Source organism: Chlamydomonas reinhardtii, chromosome 13 (assembly GCF_000002595.2).
Source record: "Chlamydomonas reinhardtii strain CC-503 cw92 mt+ chromosome 13, whole genome shotgun sequence".
Taxonomy (NCBI): Eukaryota; Viridiplantae; Chlorophyta; class Chlorophyceae; order Chlamydomonadales; family Chlamydomonadaceae; genus Chlamydomonas; species Chlamydomonas reinhardtii.
Window position 1 is genome coordinate 532,347 of NC_057016.1, and position 22,810 is coordinate 555,156.

Sequence of the window (22,810 nt, forward strand, 5' to 3'; positions counted from 1 at the left end):
CCCCCGCCGAGCCCGCAGGCCCAACCTGCTCCGACATGCGACACCAATACCCATGTGTACGCTATCGTTCTCCCTATGCTTTCTTGTGAAAACGCACCCGCTCCTCTGCGCTCTATGGGTTCCGGACTTCCGGTGTACTTGAGGATTGACTTGAACGACCCCACCGCACCCCACCCCCCTCAGGCCACACCACACCCATGCGCGCACACACACACACACACACACACACGCACACGCGCACGCACCTGTACTTGTACATCGTGACCCCCAGGTTGGAGCTGAGGGTGCCGAAGGACAAATTGGACACGCCGCCCTGCAGCGCCTCGCTGAACACGCCTGAGGGGCGGGGGAGATGGGGGGGAGGGGGAGGGAGAGAAACAGGGAGAGGGGGGCAGGGAGAGATGGAGGGAGGGTGGATAGGTTACACTCATGATTACCTAGAGGGGAGGGAGGGGCCAGCCGTGCAGAGTGCACGGTGATAGCGTACACGTCGTGTAGGCCGACGGGATTAGGCCAGGGGGTTGTAGATACCAGCCTCAACTAAGGGAGCTAGGACGGAGGGAATTGGGTCTCAAGTTGGAGGTGCAGGACGGCGGGGTGAGCTGGCGGTGCGCCCCTGTGCCTATGTGGGTGTGGGCTGGATGCGGAAGGCGGGACGGCACACGCCCCCACTCGTGGCTCACGACTACCCAGACTTGCCCCGACCAACAACTGCGACACGCGCCTTACAAACAGCACTGCCAACCCCCCGCCCCCAACCCCCCGCCCCCAACCCCTCGCCCCCAACCCCTCGCCCCCAACCCCCCGCCCCCAACCCCTCGCCCCCAACCCCTCGCCCCCAACCCCTCGCCCCCAACCCCTCGCCCCCAACCCCTCGTCCCCAACCCCTCGCCCCCAACCCCCCGCCCCCAACCCCTCGCCCCCAACCCCTCGCCCCCAACCCCTCGCCCCCAACCCCTCGCCCCCAACCCGCCCCCAACCCCTGCCCCACCTGTGAGTGCCGGCATCACCGACTCGCGGTCGGTGCCCGGCGGCAACAGGCCCAGAGCCACAAAGTCCTGCGCGGGCGGGGTGAGGGGGTGACCGGGTGACCGGGTGGAAGACGCGAGGCGGGTGGGGGCGCGCACACACACAGGGAGGGCCGTGCGGTAGAGGCAGGTCTCAGGCCATGGTACTGCAGTGCGGGCCACACATACACAACCCAAGAACGCTGGCTGCGTCGTGTGACTTCCCACGCGCCCTCCTGCCTGCCCATTAAATCACTCCGACCTCCATTATTGGCTAACTCCCCCTTGTGCCTGGCCGCAGCTTCGCTTCTTTTCTTCTCCTAACCATACATGTAAACCCCTCCCCCCACGCTCTCCTCCACGCTCTTTGCATTGGGTTCGGTTTACTTTGGGCTGGTATCTACACACACCCTTCCCCCCTCCCGCCCCCCCTCCTCCCCTCCCCCCCTACCCCGCTCTCCCCACCTCCGCCAGCCGCCCGTACTCCCTGTTGACCAGGTGCAGGGTGGCGGTCATGAGCGCGTTGCGCGTTTTCTCGTCGATCTGGCCCATCATGCCAAAGTCCAGGTAGGCCAGGCGGCCGTCGGGCGTGCGCAGCAGGTTGCCGGGGCTGTGGCGGAGCGGCGGGGAGGCGGGGAGCGGGGGTGGTGGAGGAGTGGGGGAGGGGTGGTCGGGCGGCTACTTGAGGAGCAGGAGTGAAATTGCAGGTACAGCACGCGCTAGTGCTACCGCGTGCTTCCACACGCACACACATACACACACACACGGCGGAATTGTTCCGTTTTTTTAGCACACACACATACACACACACACACACACACACACACACACGGACACGCATACGCACGCACACGCACCCGCCCTCTGTCCTGCCCTGCACTCACTGCGGGTCTGCGTGGTAGAAGCCCTCCTCCAGCATTTGCTCCAGGCTGCAGCGCACGCCCACCTGGAGGGCAGGAGGTGTGGGGCGCGGCGGGGCAGGTGGGTGGGCGGTCAGGCGGGCGCGGACAGAGCGAGGGAGGCCAGTGCTTGTAGGCGAGGCTCGAGGCAGCGATGCAGGGTACCCAGCGCCAGCCCTAGCCCACAACTCCGCTATCAAACGCATTATCTCCGTGTGCATGGCTTACTCCCAACGTACTCTTTATGCCAACCCCCGCTCCATCATGCTTTCTAGCCCAAACACACATACACACAAGCAGCCACAGGTACAAGCCCTCTCCCAACAGTGCCGACACACGCGCTGGTGCAGAAGCACCCACCCTCCCGTCGGCGCGTTCAAACTCTTGCTTTGTCCGCTCCCTGTTTCATGGATTGCTGCCCCTCACCCCTCAATCCTCACCTCCACCAGTGCTAGGTCCTCAAGCCGGCGTGCGTCCAACGCCGCAGCTGAGGCCGGCGCGGAGAAGGTGCGGGTGGAGGAGGGGGCACCGGTGGCGCCGCGCTCGGCGGCGGAGGTGCCGGCGGTGCGCAGGCGCTCGCCGTCGATCCATTCCATGGTCAGGATCTGTGAGCGTGCATGCATGTGTACGTAAACGCATGCACGTAAGCATAAGCTCGCGCGTGCGCGCACGTTCACCACAGATATTACGGACTTGCCTTGGCGGTGGTGGTCTGCTCGTAGATGTGCGGCACGTACACCTGGGGCAGGTGGGAGAACAGCGCCTTGAACCTGTGGGGGTGTGGGGGTGTGTGGGGATGTGTGGGGGGTGCGGGTGGGAAGAAGGGAGGTTGCAGACTTGGGCAGGCGAGGGAAACTGCGAGACCACCGGTGGACGGCAGCCGGCGGCTCGAATGGTGATGGGTCCGCCGGCATGCCAAAACGAGATGCTCTTGCATCTGGCACAGCACATATCCCAAGTGAGAAAGGCGCAACAAACGCCGAGCCACTCCTCCCCGTGCCCCACGAGTGGTCCAAACCCTGTGTCTTGCATGCGCCTCCTAACCCCCTCCACCTTTGTGTCTTGTCCTGCGTCTCTGTTGTCTCTGGTCTGGAGAAACAACTCCCACCCACCCACCCACCCACGCACCCACCCACCCACCCGCCCGCCCGCCCGCATCCACCCACCCACCCACCCAGCCACCCACCCACGCACCCACGCACCCACCCACCCGCCCACCCAGCCACTCACCGGCGTGCGTTGTCTGCCTCTATGCGGTAGTCCAGCTCCCGGAACAGGCTGCTGGCCCACTCGTCCACCAGTGCCGGCAGGTCGGTGTTGAAGCGGCGCGCGGTGCGCAGCCAGCCGGCCAGGATGCGCAAGATGTACACGTCCTAGGGTGGGGGGGGGAGGGGGGGAGCAAGAGTGGGTCAGAAGGAGTGGGTGAGATGAGGGGAAATCCCGGCGCGACAACGGTGGTTAGGACACGGTGATGATGTACCGGCGCCGCACGGACTCCACCGGACGACCCCATGCGCGGTCGCCTTTCCCGCAGTGGACACAGTCAGCGAACACGTCATGCCTAGCCGCACTAAAGGGGGCCGCCCTTCACTGGCAGCTGCACCCTCCCCCAGCCCAGCCCTCTCCCTCTCCCCCTCCCCCTCTCCCACCCCACCCTCTCCCTCTCCCGCACCTGCGCAATCATCTGCGCCACCCGCGGCCGCTGCACCTTGACCGCCACCTCCACACCCGACTGCCCGCCCGCCACCTCCGGCCGCAACACGCCGCGGTACACCTGCGTGCGCGCATGCGTGGGCGGGCGTGAGCGTGTTTGAGCGTGCAGTACGTGTGTCTACAAGGAGAAACGCACGCACGCTTGCACGCGGAAGTGTCTCATCCCGCCGCAACCCTTACCTACCGACCCCTGAACCCCAACTTCCCCAGCCCCCCCCACCCTCCTCCCACCGTCCCCACCCTCCTCCCATTGCCCCCACCTGCCCCAGGCTGGCCGCCGCCACAGGACTGGAGGACAACGATGCAAACACTGCGGAGGGCGGCCGGCCCAACTCCGCCTCCAGCACTGAGAGGGAGGGGGAGGAGACGGAGAGGGAAAGGGAGAGCGACAAGGGAAATGAGGTATCTTGTCAACGCATCGGCTTTCTTACTGCGAATGCTCGAGGGTTCGGCGGCACAGCTTGTCAGCCCCCTCCAGACCCCCCCTCGTCACCCCCTCCTCCCGCTCCTCCTCCCGCTCCTCCTCCCTCCCTCCTCCCCTCCTCCTCCTCCCCTCCCGCCCTCCTCCCCTCACCCGCCATGGCCGCTGCGTCCGGGAAGGGCGGGATGCGGTCCTGCAGCGCCTCCAGCGCGCCAATGTAGGCGGGCGGCAGCACGTCTGGCCGCGACGACAGCGCCTGGCCGATCTTGACAAACGCCGGGCCCAGCCGCACCTGGAGCCGGTGGGGAGCGACGGGGGCTCACATTCATGACTACTCACTAAATGTGAAGGCGAGGGGCGAGATGAACCGACCCTGACCAAGAGAGGAGGTCAGGGTCGGTTCAGAGCCCGTGCCGCGCCTGTGGACCGCCTGCTTTTCCAAACCACCTTCCCCCTCCTTCCCCCTCTCCGCCAGTCTGCCCTGGCCCGGCCAGCCCGACTGCAACACGCACCCCTACCGCCCACCCCTCCTCCTCCCTCTGCCCGGCCCCCTCCTCCGCCCCCTCCTCACCAGCACGTCCTTGAGCGCCTCCGCCGCCGCCGCCTCCTGCGCCGCCGTGTCCCGCAGCCGCAGGTTGAGGGCTCGGCACGACGCCGCCCAGCCCCCAAACTCCACACCTGCGGCGGCAGCACGTGGGAGGTGGCGGTGCCGGTGTCGAGGTGTGTTTGAGGCGCAGTGCGTGTGCTGAGGTGCGGGCAAGGCAGTGGTGAGCAGGTAGCACGTCGACACCGTTCACCGCCCTCTCCTTGCGTGCTGGCCAGCCCGCACTCACGTGGGGAATACGGCAACCCAACACTCCGCCCCCACATCCCTGACCCCTCGCTGCTTATCCTCTGCATCCGAACACACACTCCGCACAACCCTCTGCCTCCTTCCTCCCTCTACATGCTTCGGATCCGACAGCACACGCTCCAGCCTCCCAGTCACCCCCTCCCCACTCACCCGCCTCTGAGCCGCCCCCCAGCCCGACCCCGGCCGCCGCCCTTCCCCCTCAGCCCCAACCCACCGCCGCCCCCCCCTGCACACCTCGACCAGCCGCCCCCCCAGCTCCATCCCCCAACCCCAGCCGCCTCCCCCCTGCACCGCTCTCGCCCCGCCACTCACCTATGCGCACCAGGCGCCCCAGCACGCGCACCGGCCGCGTCTCCCAGTACCGGCTGTTCATGGCGGCGTTGTAGGCGGAGGGCTGGGGGATGCGGGCAGGGGGGGAGGGGAGGGGAGGTGGGGGGAGAGGTGGAGAGGGCGAGAGCACCGGGCCGCGGGTGGTGTGGTGTGAGTCCAGCCAGCGCGGCAGCGGCGCGCACCGCAGGCAGTTGTGCCGGGCAGTATACAGTGACGGCTTGGCTCCCTCACCCTACTTCACCCCATTGTGCGCCCCCACGCTCAACGTCCCCCACGACAACCTCGCCCCCTTCCCCCCGCAGCCCTCTACCAATGACCTATGCCCAAACTACGCCCCCCCTCCTTCAATCCTGATTGTCTAAGCCGGCCTCCCCCCTTCCCGCTACCTTGCTCCCACTGCCCTACCTCAGCAATTTCCCTCCCGCTACCTTGTTCCTACTGCCCAAACCTCGCAACCCCCACACCCCCACACCCCGCTAACCTCCTGAAACTCCGGTATGATGATATCGCCGCTGTCATCCGGGCCAAACCCCCCATTGCCGCCGCCCAACTGCTTCCCGCTGCCTCCGCCGCCGATCCCAAGCCCCAGGAAACCCCCCGCCCCGCCAGCTCTTGCGGAGCGCAGCTGCGCGGGCTTGGCCCCTGGGGCCGGGCCTGCCACACCGCCGCGCGCCCCCGTCGGCCGCAGCCGGGGCCCGGAGGAGCCGGAGTTGCCGGAGGCGCCGTCCCCTCCGCGAGACCGACCGGTAGAGGGGCTGGGGGCTGTAGCGCTGGTGCTCGCGCTAGCGGAGAACGCCGAGGAGGAGGAGGAGGAGGAAGGTAGGGAGAAGCTGGCCATGGCGGGGGCGCGGGGCGGCTCGTTGGGGCGTGTTGAGGTGGTGCCAGAAGCCGCCGAGGCCGGGGGTGTGGTTGTGGTTGCGGGTGGGGGACTCAGCGTCGCCCGCGCCTCAGTTGGCCGCATGCGTCTCCGTGAACCTCTTGATTGAGCTGGTCCCCATGCAGCTAGCGCAAGACGGGCCGAGGTCCTCGCAGCCAGGCTTGTTGAAGAACCGCTGCACGATGCTTGCGAGCCCGGCGCTAACCCGGAACTGCCTGCCTGCCACATGTTTCAGGACGGTTGTTTAATCAGTAGTCGCCAATTGCTGCTATCGTGCGGCGATTCCTTGGTTTCCGCAAAAGCCACTGCTCTTGTTCCCTGGTCAACGAATTCGTGGCAATTTTTGCAGCCGTCTTTTACAGTATGTATGAGCAAACGAAATGGCGACTGTGCGAAGAATCGCTGGCCACAGCAAACGGTTTGGCGCCCACTTGACTGTCTTGCGTTCAACCCCGTAAACAAGTGTATACAGGTAAGGATGTTGAGTTCGGCTAGTTTCAGCGCACGATCCCAACGCCACGCCGATCGCGCCACGTATCACGTCACCCGGCGGAGGCAGGGACAAGGCCTCGGGCACAAGGGGGCTGCGGCCGGCATACGGTACGCGCGTCACGCACAATTCGGCAACGTCGGAGTTCAGCGGGAGAAGCAACTGCCATGCAAAAGAGTGGTCGTGTTGTGGGGATTCAGGTAGTGAGGTAGTCCTAGTGCAGCGCACGGCTGGACAGCCAGCATCGATCGCCAGCCGAGCGCCTCCGTTCTGCGCCGCGTACGATGTGACATCGCACAATGTCTGCGTGGTGCTATCGCCTGGCCGGGCGCCCGGAGCGTGAAGATTGCGCGCCAGCAAACCTTATGAGCCAGCCAGCGCAATCATCGGTGAACTCACTTGCCCAGACACGCCTTCATGGGCCGGGATCTAGCCATCACACTCGGGTGTCGGGACTAAGCTTGTCGCCACCCTCTCCTCTTAATTGTACTAGGACATCAACACCGCACGGCTGGGTAGGCAACATCGCCAGCGGAGCCGTGAGTCCGTGTGCCACACCAGGCCACACACACACACACACACACAATACACAATACACAATACACACACACACACACACACACACACACACACACACAATACACAATACACAATACACACGCAAGGCGCGGCGCCGCAGTGAGCTTAGAGGCCAAGCTCGCTGAATGCTGACGGTGCCCGCGCGACTCACGGCTCTTCCGAATTAGTTTTTACTGATCAGGAGGATGCCAGAAGGTAGTGGCATTACAGGGAAGCAGGACAGTGCTCGCGAGTCGGCATCGCCGTCGCGCGGGCCCGGCGAGCAGCCAGGCTTCGCATCTCCTGCCTCGGAGACTCCTAGCTATCCCGTGCCTAACTCCTTCGCAACCTGGTCTCTCTCGCCCAGCTCGCCTGAGTGCGCGATCAACGAGGCGGAATGGAGAGAGTGCAACCCCCTCTTTAACCAGGAGGGCTTTGACCTATTTTCTTCATTCCTCAGAAAGCTCCGCGAGCTCCGCCTCAAGTCTGGAGGGCCTGAAGGGCTGGGCCACATGCTTATGTGGATGTCGGGAATGGAGGCGCTACTGGACAGCCTGTTCATCGGCGCCGACGTCGAACTCAACCAGCACGGATTGGACGAGGCCAAGCTGGACAACGCGATTGCCCTCGTGCAGCGCCAGGTGCGCGGCCTGCGAGCCGAGCACACGGCCCGCGCCCGCGCGGCACGCAAACACAGCTTGCTGCTGGATCAGCTGTCGGGCACCGTGCAGCAACTGACACAGCAGCTGAACGCATTCGCGGTCGCGACAGCGGCCGTGCTGGAGGTGGAGACTGGCGGAGGGAAGGGCCTGGCCCCCAGTGCCGCATCGTCCGCAGCGGCGGCTGCAAGCCGCCCGGCGCCCCCGCCGGGCGGGCCCAAAGCCGCCGCTGCCCCACACGCTGCGCCTGCGGCAGGAGAGGCCGCGAGGCCGAACCCGCCGCAGCCGCAAGCGTGCACACACCTGCCGCCGCCGCCACGGGCGATGGCGGCCAACAAAATACTGCTTCGTGGCGCAAGCAGCGAGCAGGCGGAGGCGATGGCGCGCGGCGACTTCTCTGCTCTGGGCCTGGGAGAGGGCTCGATGGGCATGTATGAACGTCGGTGGCGGGCTAGCAACGCGGGTCGCGTTTGGAATGTGGAGGTAGTGGTGACCAGGGATCAGCGGGCGGCCTTCATCAGGGCTGCGGCGCAGATTAAACACACCGCAGGCGTGACGGTGGCCCCCTTCCTGACGCCGGAGGGGCGGGCAGCTAGGCGCGCGCGGCAAGCCCAGTTCGACAGCCTGGTGGAACGGGGTCTGCAGCCGTACTGGCGGGGCACGGACATCGTGACTGAGGAGGGGGACCGGCGCTGCGTACACCCCGTGCAGTAATGCACATGGCGGATAACTGAGAGGGGCGCGCACTGTGTGTGTTTTTAAGTCCAGCGGAAGTTAGGCTTGTTGTGACTGCAGGGCTAGGACACAGCAGACGGTTTTGGTTATTGATCCTCTATCTCACTTTGTGGCTGCCCTTAGGCATATTCTGCCCTGTGGGGAAGGGAAGGTAGCTAGTGCCGGCGGGATGCTTGTTTTGCGGTTGCTGCGGCCACGTGCCGGACTTGGACGGTACATGACTTTTTGCTAGGCGAACAAACAATGCATGGTGGCCAGCTGCCGGCTCGCAGCAGTGTTGATATAGACGGAGGTGCGGCTCCTAGGGCCAAACCGAAGTCTCACCAATATAGACGGAGGTGCGGCTCTTAGGGCCAAATCAGTGTCTAACCACAATAGATGGAGGTGCGGCTCCTGTGGCCAAACTGACGTCTAACGCTACGCGTAGGGTTGGGAGACATGTGCTACCAGACCAATGCGCGACAAACAAGTTGCTAATGCGCCCCTGGCACTAGCAACTACAGGTTGTCCGGATACACGATCACGTGATCTGATAAACAACTGTAAACCGTTGTTACACACACACACACACACACACACACACACACACACACACACAGAGACTTGTTTGCTGTTTTTTGTCTTCTGCCCGCCTGGTTTTTAAGAGGTAGCTCGCCCGCTGGGTCTGAGGTTGTTACACCGGTAGTAATTCCGCAAGGATTACTGGCGCGGTGAAGGGTCGGAGTGCGTTGCCCTGTGGACTCCAGAGCTGGTTGCGCTCTGCCGGGGAAACGCCAGGTCACGGCAGCCCTCGATTGAGAGCCCTGTCGTTGGTTATACCAGATACACGATTCACGTGATCTGGCAGAATAACCGTGGAAACCGTAGTCACACACACACACACACACACACACACACACACACACACACACACACACACACACACACACACACACACACACACACACACACACACACACACACACACACACACACACACACACACACACACACACACACACACACACACACACACACACACACACACACACACACACACACACACACACACACACACACACACACACACACACACACACACACACACACACACACACACACACACACACTAGCGGACCGCCATGCGATCCATGGGGCGTGCCCCAAAGGGAGTCAAGTGGCATGGGACGCAACCTGACGCAACGCACGGTGTTATAGTGCTGAGCTTGAGAGCAGGCGTGTGCAAGTAGTGACCCTTCGTGGCGTAGAGGTGAGGTGAAAGGAGGCTGGTATAGGATTGGCGACTGAAGTCTCCGTATGATCTGGAGTGCCAGAGTTGTAACATACGTACGTAGAGCGAAAGGTACTGCGGATGCTGGCGTGCGCACAACCTTCCGGACCGTTGACTGGGGCGGGGTCGGGGTCAGGGGGGTCGGGGCTGTGCGTCGGACGGTTGGACGTCGAGCCCTACACGTTTTGCAAATACCGGTATGACGATAATAACAGAGTCTCAGCATCGCCGCATTGCTTCATATACCGCATGCACGCTCAGTCTGCAGGTATTGAACAAACGGCAGCATGGCTATTAAAAGTCGCGACTCCGCGGGACGAAGCAGGGCTGGCAAGAACTTCGTTGCGGCGAAACCGTCTTCGTAATCCAGGCTGCCTTGATAAATAGATACCAATGCCTAAGATGTATAGCTCTGATTTATTGGGGCTGACAGCGCGGCTGTATTATGGGGAAATGCTCGCGCTCGCAGCACACGCGCCCGCGAGGCTTCTGACAGGTATATAGGTGCCCATATGGAAGCCATTTATATGTTAGCAAATTTAACGGGACCAGCGGGAGCGTCTGCGATAAGATCGGCATCTAACATGTCTTTCTTGCAGCTGAGGAGTTCATAACATATGTTTGAGTGTGTTAAAACTCTTGCTGTCACAGTTACTTTCGCGATCGAGGTTCCCTGACTCGAGTCGGATGACGGATCTGCGTCGCTGGGGCCTCCTCGTCCTTGTGTACAGTGGCTTCGTGTAACTCATTGCTTATATAATAGCAGCGTGCAGTCGGCGGACGGCGGGAACGTGTGTTTACCAACTTAGCGAAACCGTGCGTTCTGAAACACACAACGCGGGTGTGCCCGGAGCGGCGGCCGGTGTGCAGCACGGGAACCTGCACCGCGACTCCAACGGCGACGTGCTCATGCAGCAGGTGCAGCAGCCCCCGCCGGCTGCGTACGCGCCCCCTGCCGCCCCAGCCCTGGCCCAGCAGCGTGGCGCCAGCGGAGTGCAGCAGCCCGTGGGTGCACCGCCGCCCCGCCGCCGGCTGTTCCAGGGCGGCGCGCCGCAGATCACCATCAACGACGTCGAGCTGCTGGGCGGTGGCAACTCCAGCGAGCTCGAGGACAGCGGTGCCGCCGAGTGATGTGCGTGACCTGTGAGCGGCTTTTCAAGTGGGACACATGGCATGCCATGAGCGGGGCGGGCTGGTATTAAAGGTGCATCTGCCTTTCGCGTTCCTAGGGACTGATATGTTTCAAGGCGTGTGCGGCGAGGTTTGCACCTGCTGTATATTCACAAGGGCACGTTGACGGCAGATGTCTCACGCTTTGTTCTCTGCCTGCCTTGCGGCATCCTCCAATTGGGAACCCAGCATACAGCATGATGTGCTGTAGCCTTACTACAGATCTACGACCATGTGTGCTGCTGTAGTTGGCACCACGCTAGCTTGGGAGCGCCGAACCTAGGCCGGCACTTGGGTGGCAGTGTCGTGTGTCGCGTGACATGCACCCACTGTTACGTGTGTCAGCAACAGGCTGAGGTGCCTTGCCTCCGCTGTTCGGACTTGGCCTTTGCTGCTGTGTAAATCGGTGTTTCAGCTGTGATGCTTGGTCCCGCCCACCTCGTGCCTTTGGCTCTTTCACACCAGCCCTGCTTCGCCTCTCCTACGCCTGCTTGTTCACTCTCCTGGGCATCTTCTGAGTCAGCCCTCCGTCCCATCTACTCAACAGCCCTGCCCTGTCACGCGCCCGCCCTCACTCAGCCAAACACCGCAGTACGTTGCATCTAATGTCCCTCGACTCCCTTGGGGGCACGCCCCATGGATCGCATGGCCCGTATCAACGTGTATCATGCCCCATCACCGGAAACAGAAGATCCCACTGACTTGCCACTGGGGGAGGAGGACGGTATTCATGCAAGGGATGTCCCAGTGATGGTGCATGGCAAGACCAACACGGGAGGCCAGCTCCCGCCAGCCCACGGCGCACACACGCACACACGCACACACACCAGCCTGTGTCTGACACGTCTGGAAACGCTGCAACCGCCGCCCGCCACGTCCCCCATGCAGCCTTGACCCCGTTTAGTCGCAGTGCCACCGCTAACTCGCCCTCTTCCCATAGTGTTATTGTACTTAGTGGGCGGGATTTGGGACGCGTGATACCTAGCTTGTCTGCTGCACGCCGCCTCTCTTGTCGCCTTTGCCATTCGCCTGCCCGTGACACTTCCTCGCTGCCGCCCTCTGCCCATGCTTCCGCTTTTGCCTATAGGTGAGCTCGACTACGACCAGCGGGCGGGAATCTGGGAATTAGGCGTGCTAGGTAAACGTTGTTTAGCGCGCCCAGGGTGCGGAGCGTGGACGCATACAGGTGCATCGCGGGGTCAGGCCGAATGGTCGCCCGTGGGGTTCCAGGCTTATCGCGGGTAAGTATGACTACCTGGGCCACTGCGACCACGCGACGCTCGGTAAATTGGTAGGTATCGGTAAGTAACTCCGTCGCGTCATTGGGCGGGCTTTCGTTTCGTTTTTTAACACACACACACACACACACACACACACACACACACACACACACACACACACACGCACGCACGCACCTTCTTCAGATACAGATCTAGCCCTGCCTCCTCAAACCCGGTACCCCACCCAGCACGGCAGGCGTAGGCCGCCCGCACCTCCTCCAGCTGGTCAGACGCCGCCACCAGCTGACCCACGTACAGAAGCCCCGGCAAGTAAGGCAAACAAATCTGCAAACGCCTCGTCAAAAGTCCGATCATTCTCACACAGCGCCGGATTCGCCCACAGCGGTACATGGGACACCCAGGGCCCCGGGGCGGGCGGCGCCACGCACCAACGTCACAGGCGGCAAATGAGCCATAGCACCGAACTAACGCAGAAACGGCGCGCAGCCCGGGGAAACTGGTTTGTTCAGAACGCGCGAATCACCACTACCCCGCAACAACATGCACAGCGGCGGCGTGGGCGCGTGGCCGCCGGGTGGCACCTACGCAGCCACGCCTCCGCCACCTTCGTCCATGCGCGGGCACAAAGGGCAGCAACCCACATGCCCCCAGCACATACCAAACGGCCAGGCCAGCATGACGTGCCTGCACATGCTGCCGCAAAGGCAGGAGCCGCACGCCACCACACACCGGAGGCAGCTGCATGATCTCCAGGGACACACCGACCGGGCGGGCGTGGGGGTGAGCGGCATACTTGGCGGGCGACAGTCGCCGGTCCACCACCGCCGCCACCTGACCCAGTAACGCCTTCACGGCTGTCTCCGAGGGCAGACCCGCAAACCCGCAAATGGTAGAGCATCTGGCCCAGGGCGTACGCCGAGGTCGCAGCCGCCCGACCAAACATAGACACCGGCATGCGCACAACCAGGCCCAGCACCCCCACCACCGCCATAACTCCACGGGCGGGGCGGTGCCTTCCATCCAGTCACCAGAAAGGACACCCAGCGACTTGGCCGTTGGGACCACCCGCCAGCCCGGGGGCCAGGGGGGCCCCGCCGCCCCGGCCGGCACCACCCCCACGCCCGCCCGGGTGCCTAGCACCAACAATTCAACTTTAGTCATGTTCAGCCGCTGGCCTGACGCACACCGAAACACTTCCATGTCAGCCAGGAAGCCGGGCACCGCCTGCAGGCCCGCGAGCAACGGCGCACAATCATCCGCATACTGAGACGCCAGCACTGAGGCAAGGTCAGCGAGCGAGCACATCGTGTCCCCGACTGCGCAGCCACGACAGCAGGGCTTGCGCAACTGCGAGGTAAGCAGCGTCCTGCAGGTGTACTTCCGACTACCAGAATGACCGATTGCGGGATGGCCGACTCCCATCCTACTCCTCCTGACGCCGCGTCCGTCTGTAAACCCCAGACCATAATAGCCCTGCCGTACCCCCGCCGCCAACGGGACCCAACCCGACACGTGAACATTCACCAACGCAGCCCCACGTGTATCAGTCAGGAGGCGGGACACCCACGACAGGAGGCCGGCCCCAGTCCAGGAGAAAAGACCGCCGATCGATCCACAGTATCATACGCCTTCTAACAAGGAGGTGGCTGCCTTAGGGAGGCAGGAAAAGGGCTGAGCCCTCCCCTCCCGGGTCGTTATCAACCCAGCCACCTTGACGCGGGCGCCTACTAAGCACACGCAAATTGCACACGCCTCTATGTTGGGGGCCTTTGGCATCCCCGCAAATCCGGACGTTGCCGGTTGGGTGGGGTGCACAGTCCGTGCTAACCCGCAGCTAACAAACTAGTCACGTCGCTCGCCGCCAATCGACACGTGCACCCTCAACCCCACGCCCTGCTAGCGCCGTTCAGGCTCTCAGCCCGGCCCCGCCGCCGCCGGCGGCCATGGCGGCCGCTGCAGCTTGGTCGGCCGCTCGAAGCCCATCAGCTTCAGCAGGAGGAGCACACGGATCACGTTGGCGGCGGAGACGTCGCGGTTCTGGGGATGGGGAACGGGGAGGAAGAAGAGAGCGCACATGAGCTGTCCCAACCGTCAACCTGTCAATCAATCCGTCCCCAGTGCCCAGCCGTCCCCGCACATGCACGGTCCTCACCCAGGTCGTCAAGCAGTCGTTGCAGACTTTGACCGACCAGGGCCGCTGCCCCTCCTTCAGCCCCCCAAGCCGCTTGATGGCCATCTCCTGACACCCGCAGTTGTAGCAGGTCTGCATGGTCGGGAGGGTGGGAGGGAGGGGGGCCACACAAGGGCTTCCGCTAAACCCCACCCACCCACCGGCAATTGCAATCCCACTCAACCCACCCACCTTGGAGGTCTTATATTCATCGATGATGAACACATGCTTGGCGTAGCGCTCATAGGCCTTCTAAAAATCAAGAAAAGCAGCCACGCCGGGAGACTTGTGCGCAGCATTCAACAGCCCCGGGGTAAGCTGAAGCAGCAGCACATTATCCGCAACGCGACGATCAGTCAGGAAGGCAGTCTGCTCAGGGTCAATAATGCGCCCAAACACCGGCTGCAAACGCCGACAAAGCACACGTGCAAGGGTGTGATAATCAGTGTCAGTCAAGGTGATTGGACGGTAGTTGGAGGGCTCCGTAGGGTCACCCGCCTTGTCGAAGAACGTCCACACGCCATCTAGGAACGAACCCGCCGGGCGGCGTCAGCAGCGGGGGTGCGTGCGCACATCTTGGTAGCGGAGGGGGCGGGAAAGGCCACGAGGAGGAGGAGAGCGCAGCGCCGCCCAAGAAGCGGCGCAAGCGCGCAGGCTGAGGAGCCGGCTGGCGGTGTCTAGGTAGCGGTCCGCGGTGGGGCTGGCAGGGCATGCGTAGCGGCATGACAAGTACTGCGGCTGTTGACAACTGTGCTGCGTCTGGCTGCAGTTGACTCTGCTGTGGCATCGCGACTGCTAGATAGGCACCTGGTTTGGCTATGTGCCTGTGGAAACCGACCCCGGCTATGTCCGGGCGATGAGGTTGCTCGGCCTTAGACTGTGGAGGGGCTCAGCCCCTTTTCCCGTGACCGGGGAACACTTGTCAGCGGTCCTTCCTGGCTCGTTTGGACCAATCTACCCAAGCATGAGCTTGTAACATCAATCAATCAACACTGTATCTCTTGAGCTTATCAAAGCTTATAACGTTACACCTCCAATAGTGTATTCTGAGCCCACTTACTTGCCCCCACCTAAGGGCTTCTTCATCTGGTGGCGAGCCGTGTTCGCAACAGCGGTTTTTTCAAGCAGTCAAGGGAATACACAATACCGAAGCTGCAAAGTCGGCGTCCGCTGCTAGCCTGCTCCGACGTCCGCTGCTAGCCTCGTCCGTGAGTCCGTGAGAGCTTCATCCGACCCAGTCAGCGGCCAAACTCGAACCTGCTTTATTGCCATTTGTCAACTTTGCAGGCCGCGTCATGACGGATGCGGAAGCGGCAGAGCTGGAGAAGGAGGAGCACTCCCTGAGTGAGGATAGCGCGAGAATGTGTTGCGCATGGGGCTATGGTGTAGCTATGGAAGGAAGCGCTGCCTGGATTAGCGTGGCCTCTCAATTTAATGCCACGCGGTTTGCAAGCGCCATTGACCCACATCTGACGCGAGCTTCCCAACCTGCTGGCGGTGCACCTGTCCACTCTTGCAGCAACGCTGGTAGGGGGTTTGGAGCTGGACCAGCTGGACGAGAAGACTGGCAAGTATGCGTGGTTTCGCGTGAAGTGCATGGTCATTTTGTGTGCTGCGGGCTTTTGGTGCCGTGCGGCCTCCTGACCACAGCATCCAACTGGCAAACCTACAGTGAAATCGGCACTGTATAAATTGGCGCTGCAAGAGGCAGCGATGAAGGTGCAAAAAGGTGCGAGGGCGGGAACATTGACCGGTCTTCCGCGCTTATGCTATCTTCCATGTGTTTATAAATTAGGTGCATTGAAGTTATGCAAGTTCAGTGTCAATACAGCAGCTAGGAGGCGGGGCATAAATGAGGCGAACTGCCGACCTGCGTTGTGCGTGCGGTCAACTGCTGTCGTCTGTGTGCAGCTGCTGGCTCACTGACTTGGTGTGTTCCCAACCCCGCCTCCCAACCTCAACCTCTGTGTAATACAGCCTTGTCCGAGTTACGGAAGGCCAGGATCGAGGCGGAGGCCGCCGCGGAAAAAGGTAAGTGCTAGCTAGGCATGCTGCTTGCGTCTGTTGGCTGTAGTTTAGCTGCTACCTTCCACATGCGATCGAAGCCCTACACCCGCCTGTCGTGAAGCCGCGCGGTAGCAGGCGTGGGTGCAGGCCCCAGCTGCCTTCATTGTGTGCGCTTGGGCGCGTGCTGGCCAGCTGACACATACAGGCCGGCGGCTGGGTCCGCGGCTTTGTGTGTTCCACCGCTGTCTGTATATGTGCAGCCGTTGGCTCACTGACTTGGTGTGTTACGCTTCACTATCCTACCTGGTGTGTGACACAGCCAAGACTGAGAAGGCGGCCGTCGAGAAGGCGGTCGCCGAGGAGAAGGGTAAGTGCTAGCTAGGCATGCTGCTTACGTCTGTTTGCTGTAGTTTAGCTGCTACCTTCCACATGCGATTGGAGCCTACCTATCTACCCGCCTGTCGTGAAGCCGCGTGGTAGCAGGCCTGGGCGCAGGCCCCAGCTGCCTTCGTTGTGTGCGCTTGGGCGCGTGCTGGCCAGCTGACACATACAGGCCGGCGGCTGGGTCTGCGGCTTTGTGTGTTCCACCGCTGTCTGTATATGGTCAGCCGTTGGCTCACTGACTTGGTGTGTTACGCTTCACTATCCTACATGCTGTGTGATACAGCCAAGTCCGAGGCGCGGATGGCCAAGATCAAGGAGGAGGCCGCCGCAGACATGGGTAAGTGCGGGCTAGGCCTGCTGCTTGCTTCTGTTGCTGTTGCCTGTAGTTTGCACGGTTGTACATGTCAGCGCATGCACGAGGGCATGAGTTCGGGTGCGTGCGTATGTGCGATGCGCTAAAGCCGTGGGTTGGCAAGCGTTGGTGCTCCCCTTCCACCCCACGCACTCCAAAAATATTCGGAAATTATGAAGGCTCAGGTGATAAAAAGTAAAACAAATTCGGCCCTGCGGGCCTTGTAAAACTTCTGAGCCTTGGGCGGGGTAGGCGCACCACAGTTCGTGCGCCAGTCGTTCCATGCCCTCATCTGCACCTCATCTTCTCCTGCCAGCTACTAAACCCACTTTGCGTATAGTGTTCAGTACTACTTGCTATTGTGCTGCCGACTTAAAATGGAGCGTCCCATCCCCGAGGCACCCGCCGCCTTTGGCACTCCGGCTAAGGGGGAGGGGGAGGAGCTGCAGGAGCTAGGCGAGGAGGAGGAGTCAGATGGAGGGAGTGATGAGGATGACGACCTGCCAATTGGGCAGCTGCTGGAGCGCGCGCTGGAGAGCTCTGACAGCAAGTCTGATGCGGAGTGAGGCAGTGCTTGGGGGAGTGTGGTAGCGGCTGCTAGCGGTAGCTGTTGAAAGAAAAGTGATGGCTGCAGACATGGCTGCGGAATGGCTGCGGACAGCTTGTGATCATGGGCGCGTGCATTGACAAGGGCAACTGCTGCTGGTTTTACGCGGCTGCTGTATGCATTGGTGTGTGTGCTGGGGCGTGTGCGTGCGTACGGGGTTAAACTGGAGACGCTGATAAACCTAGCAAATTCCCGCGCAGAACGGGTCCATAAAAAGTAAAAAAAATTCGGCGCGGCTGCGCCGCGTTTACTAAAAAGTAAAAACCCAAATAAATATTTCAAGCCTCAATAAAACTTCTGGGAGTTAGTCTTCTAAGCGCAGTACGGTATGTGATCCAGGCATACAGTGTGTAGTTGGGGTTGCTTTACAACTTGCATTTCTTCATTGTAAGACGTTGCTTGCCAGGTGACATGCTATGGCGTGAACATAGTGCTGCACAGGCCGGCGGCTGGGTCTGGCGCCGACCTGCGTTGTGCGTGCGGTTCACTGCTGTCGTCTGTGTGCAGCTACTGGCTCGCTGACTTAGCTGACTTGGTGCGTGTTACGCTCCTTATTTTCGCCTGGTGTGTGACACAGCCAAGATGGAGAAGGCGTTCGCCGAGGACAAGGGTAAGTGCTAGCTAGGCATGCTGCGTGCGTCTGTTGGCTGTAGTGTAGCTGCTACCTTCCACCTGCGATCGCAGCCTACCTATCTACATGCCTGTCGTGCAGCAGCGCAAGCATGGATGTAGCATGCATGGGCGCAGGCCCCAGCTTCGTTCGTGTGCGCTTGCGTGCGTGCTGGGCAGCTGACATATATGGCACATACAGGCCGGCGGCTGGGTCTGGCGCCGACCTGCGTTGTGCGTGCGGTTCACTGCTGTCGTCTGTGTGCAGCTACTGGCTCGCTGACTTGGTGTGTGTTACGCTCCCCACCCCCGCCTGGTGTGTGACACAGCCAAGATGGAGAAGGCGGTCGCCGAGGCGAAGGGTAAGTGCTAGCTAGGCATGCTGCGTGCGTCTGTTGGCTGTAGTTTAGCTGCTACCTTCCACCTGCGATCGCAGCCTACCTATCTACATGCCTGTCGTGCAGCAGCGCAAGCATGGATGTAGCATGCATGGGCGCAGGCCCCAGCTTCGTTCGTGTGCGCTTGCGTGCGTGCTGGGCAGCTGACATATATGGCACATACAGGCCGGCGGCTGGGTCTGGCGCCGACCTGCGTTGTGCGTGCGGCGGTTCACTGCTGTCGTCTGTGTGCAGCTACTGGCTCGCTGACTGAGCTGACTTGGTGCGTGTTACGCTCCCCACCCCCGCCTGGTGTGTGACACAGCCAAGATGGAGAAGGCGGTCGCCGAGGCGAAGGGTAAGTGCTATCTAGGCCTCCTGCTTGCGTCTGTTGCCTGTGGTTTAGCTGCTACCTTCTACATGCGATCGAAGCCCTACCTGCCTGTCATGATGCCGCGCGAGCATGTATGGATGTAGTATGGCATGGGCGCAGGCCCCAGCTACCTTCTGTCAATCCCTGTGTACGTTCCCGTGCGCTTGCTTGTGCGTGTGTCTGCGCCTGCGCGCGTGCGTGTGCATGTATGTGTGCTTAAGAGTGCTTTACAACCTTGCCGTCACCTCTCCTCTTTACTGAACTGGCCGAGATAGCGTAGCATCAATGCTGTACTGCGCGGTAGATGGCTGGGCTGGGGCCGACCTGCTTTGTGTGTGCAGTCAACTGCTATCGTCTGTGTGCAGCTGCTGCTGGCTCACGGGCTTAGCTGACTTGGTGTGTTACGCTCCCTAACCCTTCCTGCCGTGTGATACAGCCAAGTCCGATGCGCGGAGGGCCAAGCTCGAGGAGGAGGCCATCCGGACGGGTAAGTGCTAGCTAGGCCTGCTGCTTGCGTCTGTTGCCTGTAGTTTACGCGATTGTACATATCAGCGCGTGCTCGAGACAAACGTGAACAGTTGACACCGCTGCCGTGCGACCTTCACTCAGGGCCGCAGTATCGCTAATATGGCTGGTTGTCGCGCTATGCTCCCTGACTCTCGACATGCGCACCGATGGTACATGACCTCCTCCCTTGTGCAGACCATGGTCAGAAGGACCAGCACCTACTGGGCCCCCAAGTCATGGCCGCGATGCTGGCCAAGGCCACCGAGAGGGTCAAAAGCGCTCAGCAGCACCGGGCGGACATCAAGCAGAAGACGTCCTGACGGTGGTGGCCGTCGTCTATCCCACTCGGCCTCAGAGCTGTCCTGCTGGCCTTCGGCCTGACGGCTGTTGCCCCCCACAGTGCCAGCTGCAAGGTTGTGGACTGGCTGGCACTGGCAGCGGGGATCAGTGGGATGGTGGCGATCGATGCTGCCATGGACAGTTGGGCAGACCAGGACCTGCTGGGCCCCAAGGTCATGGTCGCAATGCTGGTCAACGCCACCGAGAGGGTCAACAGCACCCAGGAGCACTGGGCGGACATCAAGCAGAAGACGTCCTGACGCTGGAGGCCGTCTTCTGCTTGATGTCCGCCCACAGCTGCTGATTGGCGTTGACCCTGTCGGTGGCCTTGACCAGCATCGCGGCAATGACCTTGGGGCCCAGCAGGTCCTGGTCCTTCTGACCAAGGTCTGCACAAGGGAGGAGGTCATGTAGGTCCACGTTGGGCTGTGGAAACGGGGCAGCAGAGGCAGGCCTCTGGTCGCGGCTGTGTACGGGGGCGCACTGGCGGTGTTGAGTGCCCTGGCATCCTGGGGGTGGAATGTGCGCGCGGAGCCGAGCAATGCCGTCGCCAACTCGGTCTATGCCGCCGGCGTTAGTGCCCTGGCTTCGGCGTCCCTCGCGGCAGCTTGCCAGTTCGCAGACCTGGTTCGCATCGCTTTGCTTGAGAGCAATACCAATGCAATCTGGGAAACGGCGGCAAAAGCGTGGCTTTCATCACCCTGGCGCTGCAACCAGGTGCACCCTGCAGCACAGCCAAGCGGCGGCAACGGCTGTGCTGGTGCGTCTGTGACGATACACACTCAGGGCTAGCGCTTTTCCACTTGACGCGCCTGTTGGTGTGCGCCGTTGTGGCCTCGTGTGTTGTTGTCGCTGGGTTGCTTGTCGTGCTGGTACGGTGACGATGGGATTGCTGGTGAGCATAGTGCTGGACAGTCTGGGTGATACCAAGACCCGGGGCTTGCAGCCCGGAGATATGGGAACCGACCTCACATTCGTTGACCTCTGTGAGCCTCATACGGAATAATACACTGCGCGTGGGGTGGGTGCATGCAGGGTGCGCGGCGCTCACAGCTGAGCCCCATCCAGTGCTTGTACTTGGCCATGTGCATACCTGGTGGTTTAGAATCAGATGAGAAAGAATCTGGTATGCACTGAAGCCGTTCGTGCAGGAACTGTAACACAGTAAGAGAGCTTCAAGTGGCTCACGTACCCCATTTATGTGCCGTGCGGGACGCGCACAGGATTGGGCGGGACGCATACAGCGCCGGGTGGCAGCTTGCGTCAGGTGCAGCACATGCGTGCCGCACGCGTGAGACCATGCGTGCCAGCCAGAGGGGAGCGGCGCGGCGAGTCCTGGCAACTTCCATGCGCTACCTAACGTAAGTGCTTGTCCTTGACGCATGTGAGCGGTGTGCTTCCTCCTGCGTACCGCGCGCACTTTTGGTGCTTGCCGCATGCGGAATTTCCATGCTTAACACATGTCAATAACATGCTAACGCATGCCATAACGCACAAACCCGTCCTTATAGTGGTGCGCGACTCAAACGCCCACACCCGAGCTCCAATACACCGTCTAAACCACATTGAGCCGCCCAAGACGTCACCAGGCCAGAGCGAAGCAGGACACGCGTCGCCCGCTTTTGTTCGCCGTCAACGTCCCTGTGCTGCTGCTCGCGTACTCGTGTCACACTCACACCCAGCCTGCAGTAAACACGACGCATGTTCGATCCCCAAACACGCGCGCATTCCCCTTCCAAGCCCCTTCGCGGCGCCCGCGGTACCTTCTTACGACACACCTGACCCGCTGCGCCCAACATTTTCACCGCGAGCAAAGCCTTCTAACCCGCTGCTCCATTCAAATGCCCTCTGGCCAGCGCTTCAGCTGCCCTCCAGCTGCTGATGCCCACTTGCCCACATGCCCAGCCTCAAACTGAACTTCGCCCGAGCTCCAGGCTCGGGCGTTCGCCCCAAGCCCCAGACGCAATCCGCCGCCGCGTTCAGTTCGCGGTGCGGCGCGCTAGTCTGCCGCCGCTGTTCAGAGATGGTGCGGCAGGCTGGTTGCCTGCTGGGCGGCGTTGCCAATGTAGTTGGCAGGCGTCAGCTTCTTCAGCTGCTCCTTGGCGGGCTCCGGCAGGCCGTCAATGCCGTCCACGAAGGTCATCATCGACTCCTGTGTTGGTGTGTAGTTGTGGGGGAAGGCATTCATAGTGTGTGTAGGAGGAAGTACAAGTGAATTTGAGCCGGGAGACCGAGTTCTTACACACCGTGCCATGCCCTTCCCCGGTGCAAGCGCACAAGCCAGTCAGTCGTCGCACTCATTGATAACCCCACCCCACCCACCACCCACCCACCCCACCCGCTACAGGCAAAAACGCACACGCGCACGGACACGCAAGCACACACACACGCATGCACGTGCCCACCATACCTGCGTGACGCGCTGGCCGCGGATGAAGGCCTTGAGCTTCTCGTAGGGCTCGGGCACGCCGTACCGCCGCATGACGGTCTGGATGGGCTCGGCTAGGACCTGGGTGCAGCAGGCGGGACGAGCGGAGCGGAGGGCAGGGAGGGGGAGTCAGGGGATGCAGGCGTCCCAACCAGTCCCTGCTCATGGGACCCACACCCCACCACAAGAACCCGTGTGTTTTTCCTCCTCCTCATGCCTGCTGCCTTCAGCAGCAATTGGCTACAGCGTCAATCATAAATGTAGACCCCCCCTTACACACACACACACACACACACACACACACACACACACACACACACACACACACACACACACACACACACACACACACACACACACACACACACACACACACACACACACACACACACACACACACACACACACACACACACACACACACACACACACAC

The 22,810-nt window shown here is 61.8% G+C and overlaps 7 protein-coding genes across 9 annotated transcripts in view; 4 read left to right on the forward strand and 3 right to left on the reverse strand.

Annotated features, from left to right (window-relative positions):
• Positions 1-6,546, reverse strand: part of CHLRE_13g565260v5 (uncharacterized protein) — an 11,036-nt gene extending 4,490 nt beyond the window's left edge. Inside the window, exons 1-13 of the mRNA XM_043069254.1 lie at positions 5,705-6,546; positions 5,206-5,287; positions 4,612-4,718; positions 4,194-4,332; positions 3,880-3,965; positions 3,579-3,680; positions 3,137-3,279; positions 2,604-2,676; positions 2,347-2,511; positions 1,892-1,953; positions 1,473-1,617; positions 992-1,058; positions 246-336 (exon numbers count right to left, since the gene is read on the reverse strand). Coding sequence (XP_042917229.1) covers positions 246-336; positions 992-1,058; positions 1,473-1,617; positions 1,892-1,953; positions 2,347-2,511; positions 2,604-2,676; positions 3,137-3,279; positions 3,579-3,680; positions 3,880-3,965; positions 4,194-4,332; positions 4,612-4,718; positions 5,206-5,287; positions 5,705-6,184 — 1,742 coding nt within the window. The 5' untranslated portion in view covers positions 6,185-6,546. The remainder of the gene's footprint in view (positions 1-245; positions 337-991; positions 1,059-1,472; positions 1,618-1,891; positions 1,954-2,346; positions 2,512-2,603; positions 2,677-3,136; positions 3,280-3,578; positions 3,681-3,879; positions 3,966-4,193; positions 4,333-4,611; positions 4,719-5,205; positions 5,288-5,704) is intronic.
• A 330-nt stretch (positions 6,547-6,876) lies between these two features.
• On the forward strand, positions 6,877-9,100 carry CHLRE_13g565270v5 (uncharacterized protein). The gene is made up of 2 exons (XM_043069255.1): positions 6,877-7,129; positions 7,256-9,100. Exon 2 carries the CDS (start codon positions 7,355-7,357, stop codon positions 8,519-8,521), a length of 1,167 nt encoding a protein of 388 aa, XP_042917230.1. The 5' UTR covers positions 6,877-7,129; positions 7,256-7,354; the 3' UTR covers positions 8,522-9,100.
• Positions 9,101-10,356: 1,256 nt separating this feature from the next.
• CHLRE_13g565280v5 (uncharacterized protein) lies at positions 10,357-11,396 on the forward strand. Its single transcript, XM_043069256.1, has one exon. It carries the CDS (start codon positions 10,722-10,724, stop codon positions 10,941-10,943), a length of 222 nt encoding a protein of 73 aa, XP_042917231.1. The 5' UTR covers positions 10,357-10,721; the 3' UTR covers positions 10,944-11,396.
• A 1,974-nt stretch (positions 11,397-13,370) lies between these two features.
• CHLRE_13g565290v5 (uncharacterized protein) lies at positions 13,371-14,816 on the reverse strand. Its single transcript, XM_043069257.1, has 3 exons — positions 14,586-14,816; positions 14,376-14,486; positions 13,371-14,260 (listed from the first exon to the last, which is right to left on the reverse strand). Exons 2-3 carry the CDS (start codon positions 14,457-14,459, stop codon positions 14,138-14,140), a joined length of 207 nt encoding a protein of 68 aa, XP_042917232.1. The 5' UTR covers positions 14,460-14,486; positions 14,586-14,816; the 3' UTR covers positions 13,371-14,137.
• Positions 14,817-15,176: 360 nt separating this feature from the next.
• Positions 15,177-21,120, forward strand: CHLRE_13g565301v5 (uncharacterized protein). 3 transcript variants are annotated; one of them, XM_043069258.1, is made up of 12 exons: positions 15,177-15,601; positions 15,681-15,737; positions 15,913-15,960; positions 16,066-16,122; positions 16,371-16,424; positions 16,720-16,767; positions 17,068-17,121; positions 18,321-18,353; positions 18,682-18,714; positions 19,055-19,087; positions 19,539-19,589; positions 19,805-21,120. In XM_043069258.1, the coding sequence occupies exons 4-12, from the start codon at positions 16,107-16,109 to the stop codon at positions 19,927-19,929; spliced, it is 447 nt and encodes a 148-aa protein (XP_042917234.1). In that variant the 5' UTR covers positions 15,177-15,601; positions 15,681-15,737; positions 15,913-15,960; positions 16,066-16,106; the 3' UTR covers positions 19,930-21,120. The 3 variants fall into 3 exon arrangements, with proteins under 3 accessions (XP_042917234.1, XP_042917233.1, XP_042917235.1); XM_043069259.1 differs by lacking the exons at positions 18,321-18,353; positions 18,682-18,714; positions 19,055-19,087; positions 19,539-19,589; positions 19,805-21,120 and adding an exon at positions 17,171-17,375; XM_043069260.1 differs by lacking the exons at positions 15,177-15,601; positions 15,681-15,737; positions 15,913-15,960; ... (2 more) ...; positions 16,720-16,767; positions 17,068-17,121 and having other exon boundaries at positions 18,297-18,353.
• CHLRE_13g565311v5 (uncharacterized protein) lies at positions 17,437-18,146 on the forward strand. The gene has a single exon (XM_001693375.2). The coding sequence runs from the start codon at positions 17,514-17,516 to the stop codon at positions 17,700-17,702; it is 189 nt and encodes a 62-aa protein (XP_001693427.1). The 5' UTR covers positions 17,437-17,513; the 3' UTR covers positions 17,703-18,146.
• A 270-nt stretch (positions 21,121-21,390) lies between the features above and the next one.
• The window catches only part of CHLRE_13g565321v5 (uncharacterized protein), a 4,636-nt gene continuing 3,216 nt past the window's right edge, over positions 21,391-22,810 (reverse strand). Inside the window, exons 7-8 of the mRNA XM_043069261.1 lie at positions 22,359-22,457; positions 21,391-22,100 (exon numbers count right to left, since the gene is read on the reverse strand). Coding sequence (XP_042917236.1) covers positions 21,966-22,100; positions 22,359-22,457 — 234 coding nt within the window. The 3' untranslated portion in view covers positions 21,391-21,965. The remainder of the gene's footprint in view (positions 22,101-22,358; positions 22,458-22,810) is intronic.

Coding starts and splice junctions, on each gene's coding strand:
- CHLRE_13g565270v5 (XM_043069255.1), top strand. CDS start 7,355: ATGCCAGAAGGTAGTGGCATTACAGGGAAGCAGGACAGTGCTCGCGAG.
- CHLRE_13g565280v5 (XM_043069256.1), top strand. CDS start 10,722: ATGCAGCAGGTGCAGCAGCCCCCGCCGGCTGCGTACGCGCCCCCTGCC.
- CHLRE_13g565290v5 (XM_043069257.1), bottom strand. CDS start 14,459: ATGGCCATCAAGCGGCTTGGGGGGCTGAAGGAGGGGCAGCGGCCCTGG. Junction 14,261..14,375: donor ACGACTGCTTGACGACCTGG/GTGAGGACCGTG, acceptor CCCCATCCCCAG/AACCGCGACGTCTCCGCCGC.
- CHLRE_13g565301v5 (XM_043069258.1), top strand. Junction 16,425..16,719: donor GGAGGCCGCCGCGGAAAAAG/GTAAGTGCTAGC, acceptor TGTGTGACACAG/CCAAGACTGAGAAGGCGGCC. Junction 17,122..18,320: donor GGAGGCCGCCGCAGACATGG/GTAAGTGCGGGC, acceptor TGTGTGACACAG/CCAAGATGGAGAAGGCGTTC.
- CHLRE_13g565311v5 (XM_001693375.2), top strand. CDS start 17,514: ATGGAGCGTCCCATCCCCGAGGCACCCGCCGCCTTTGGCACTCCGGCT.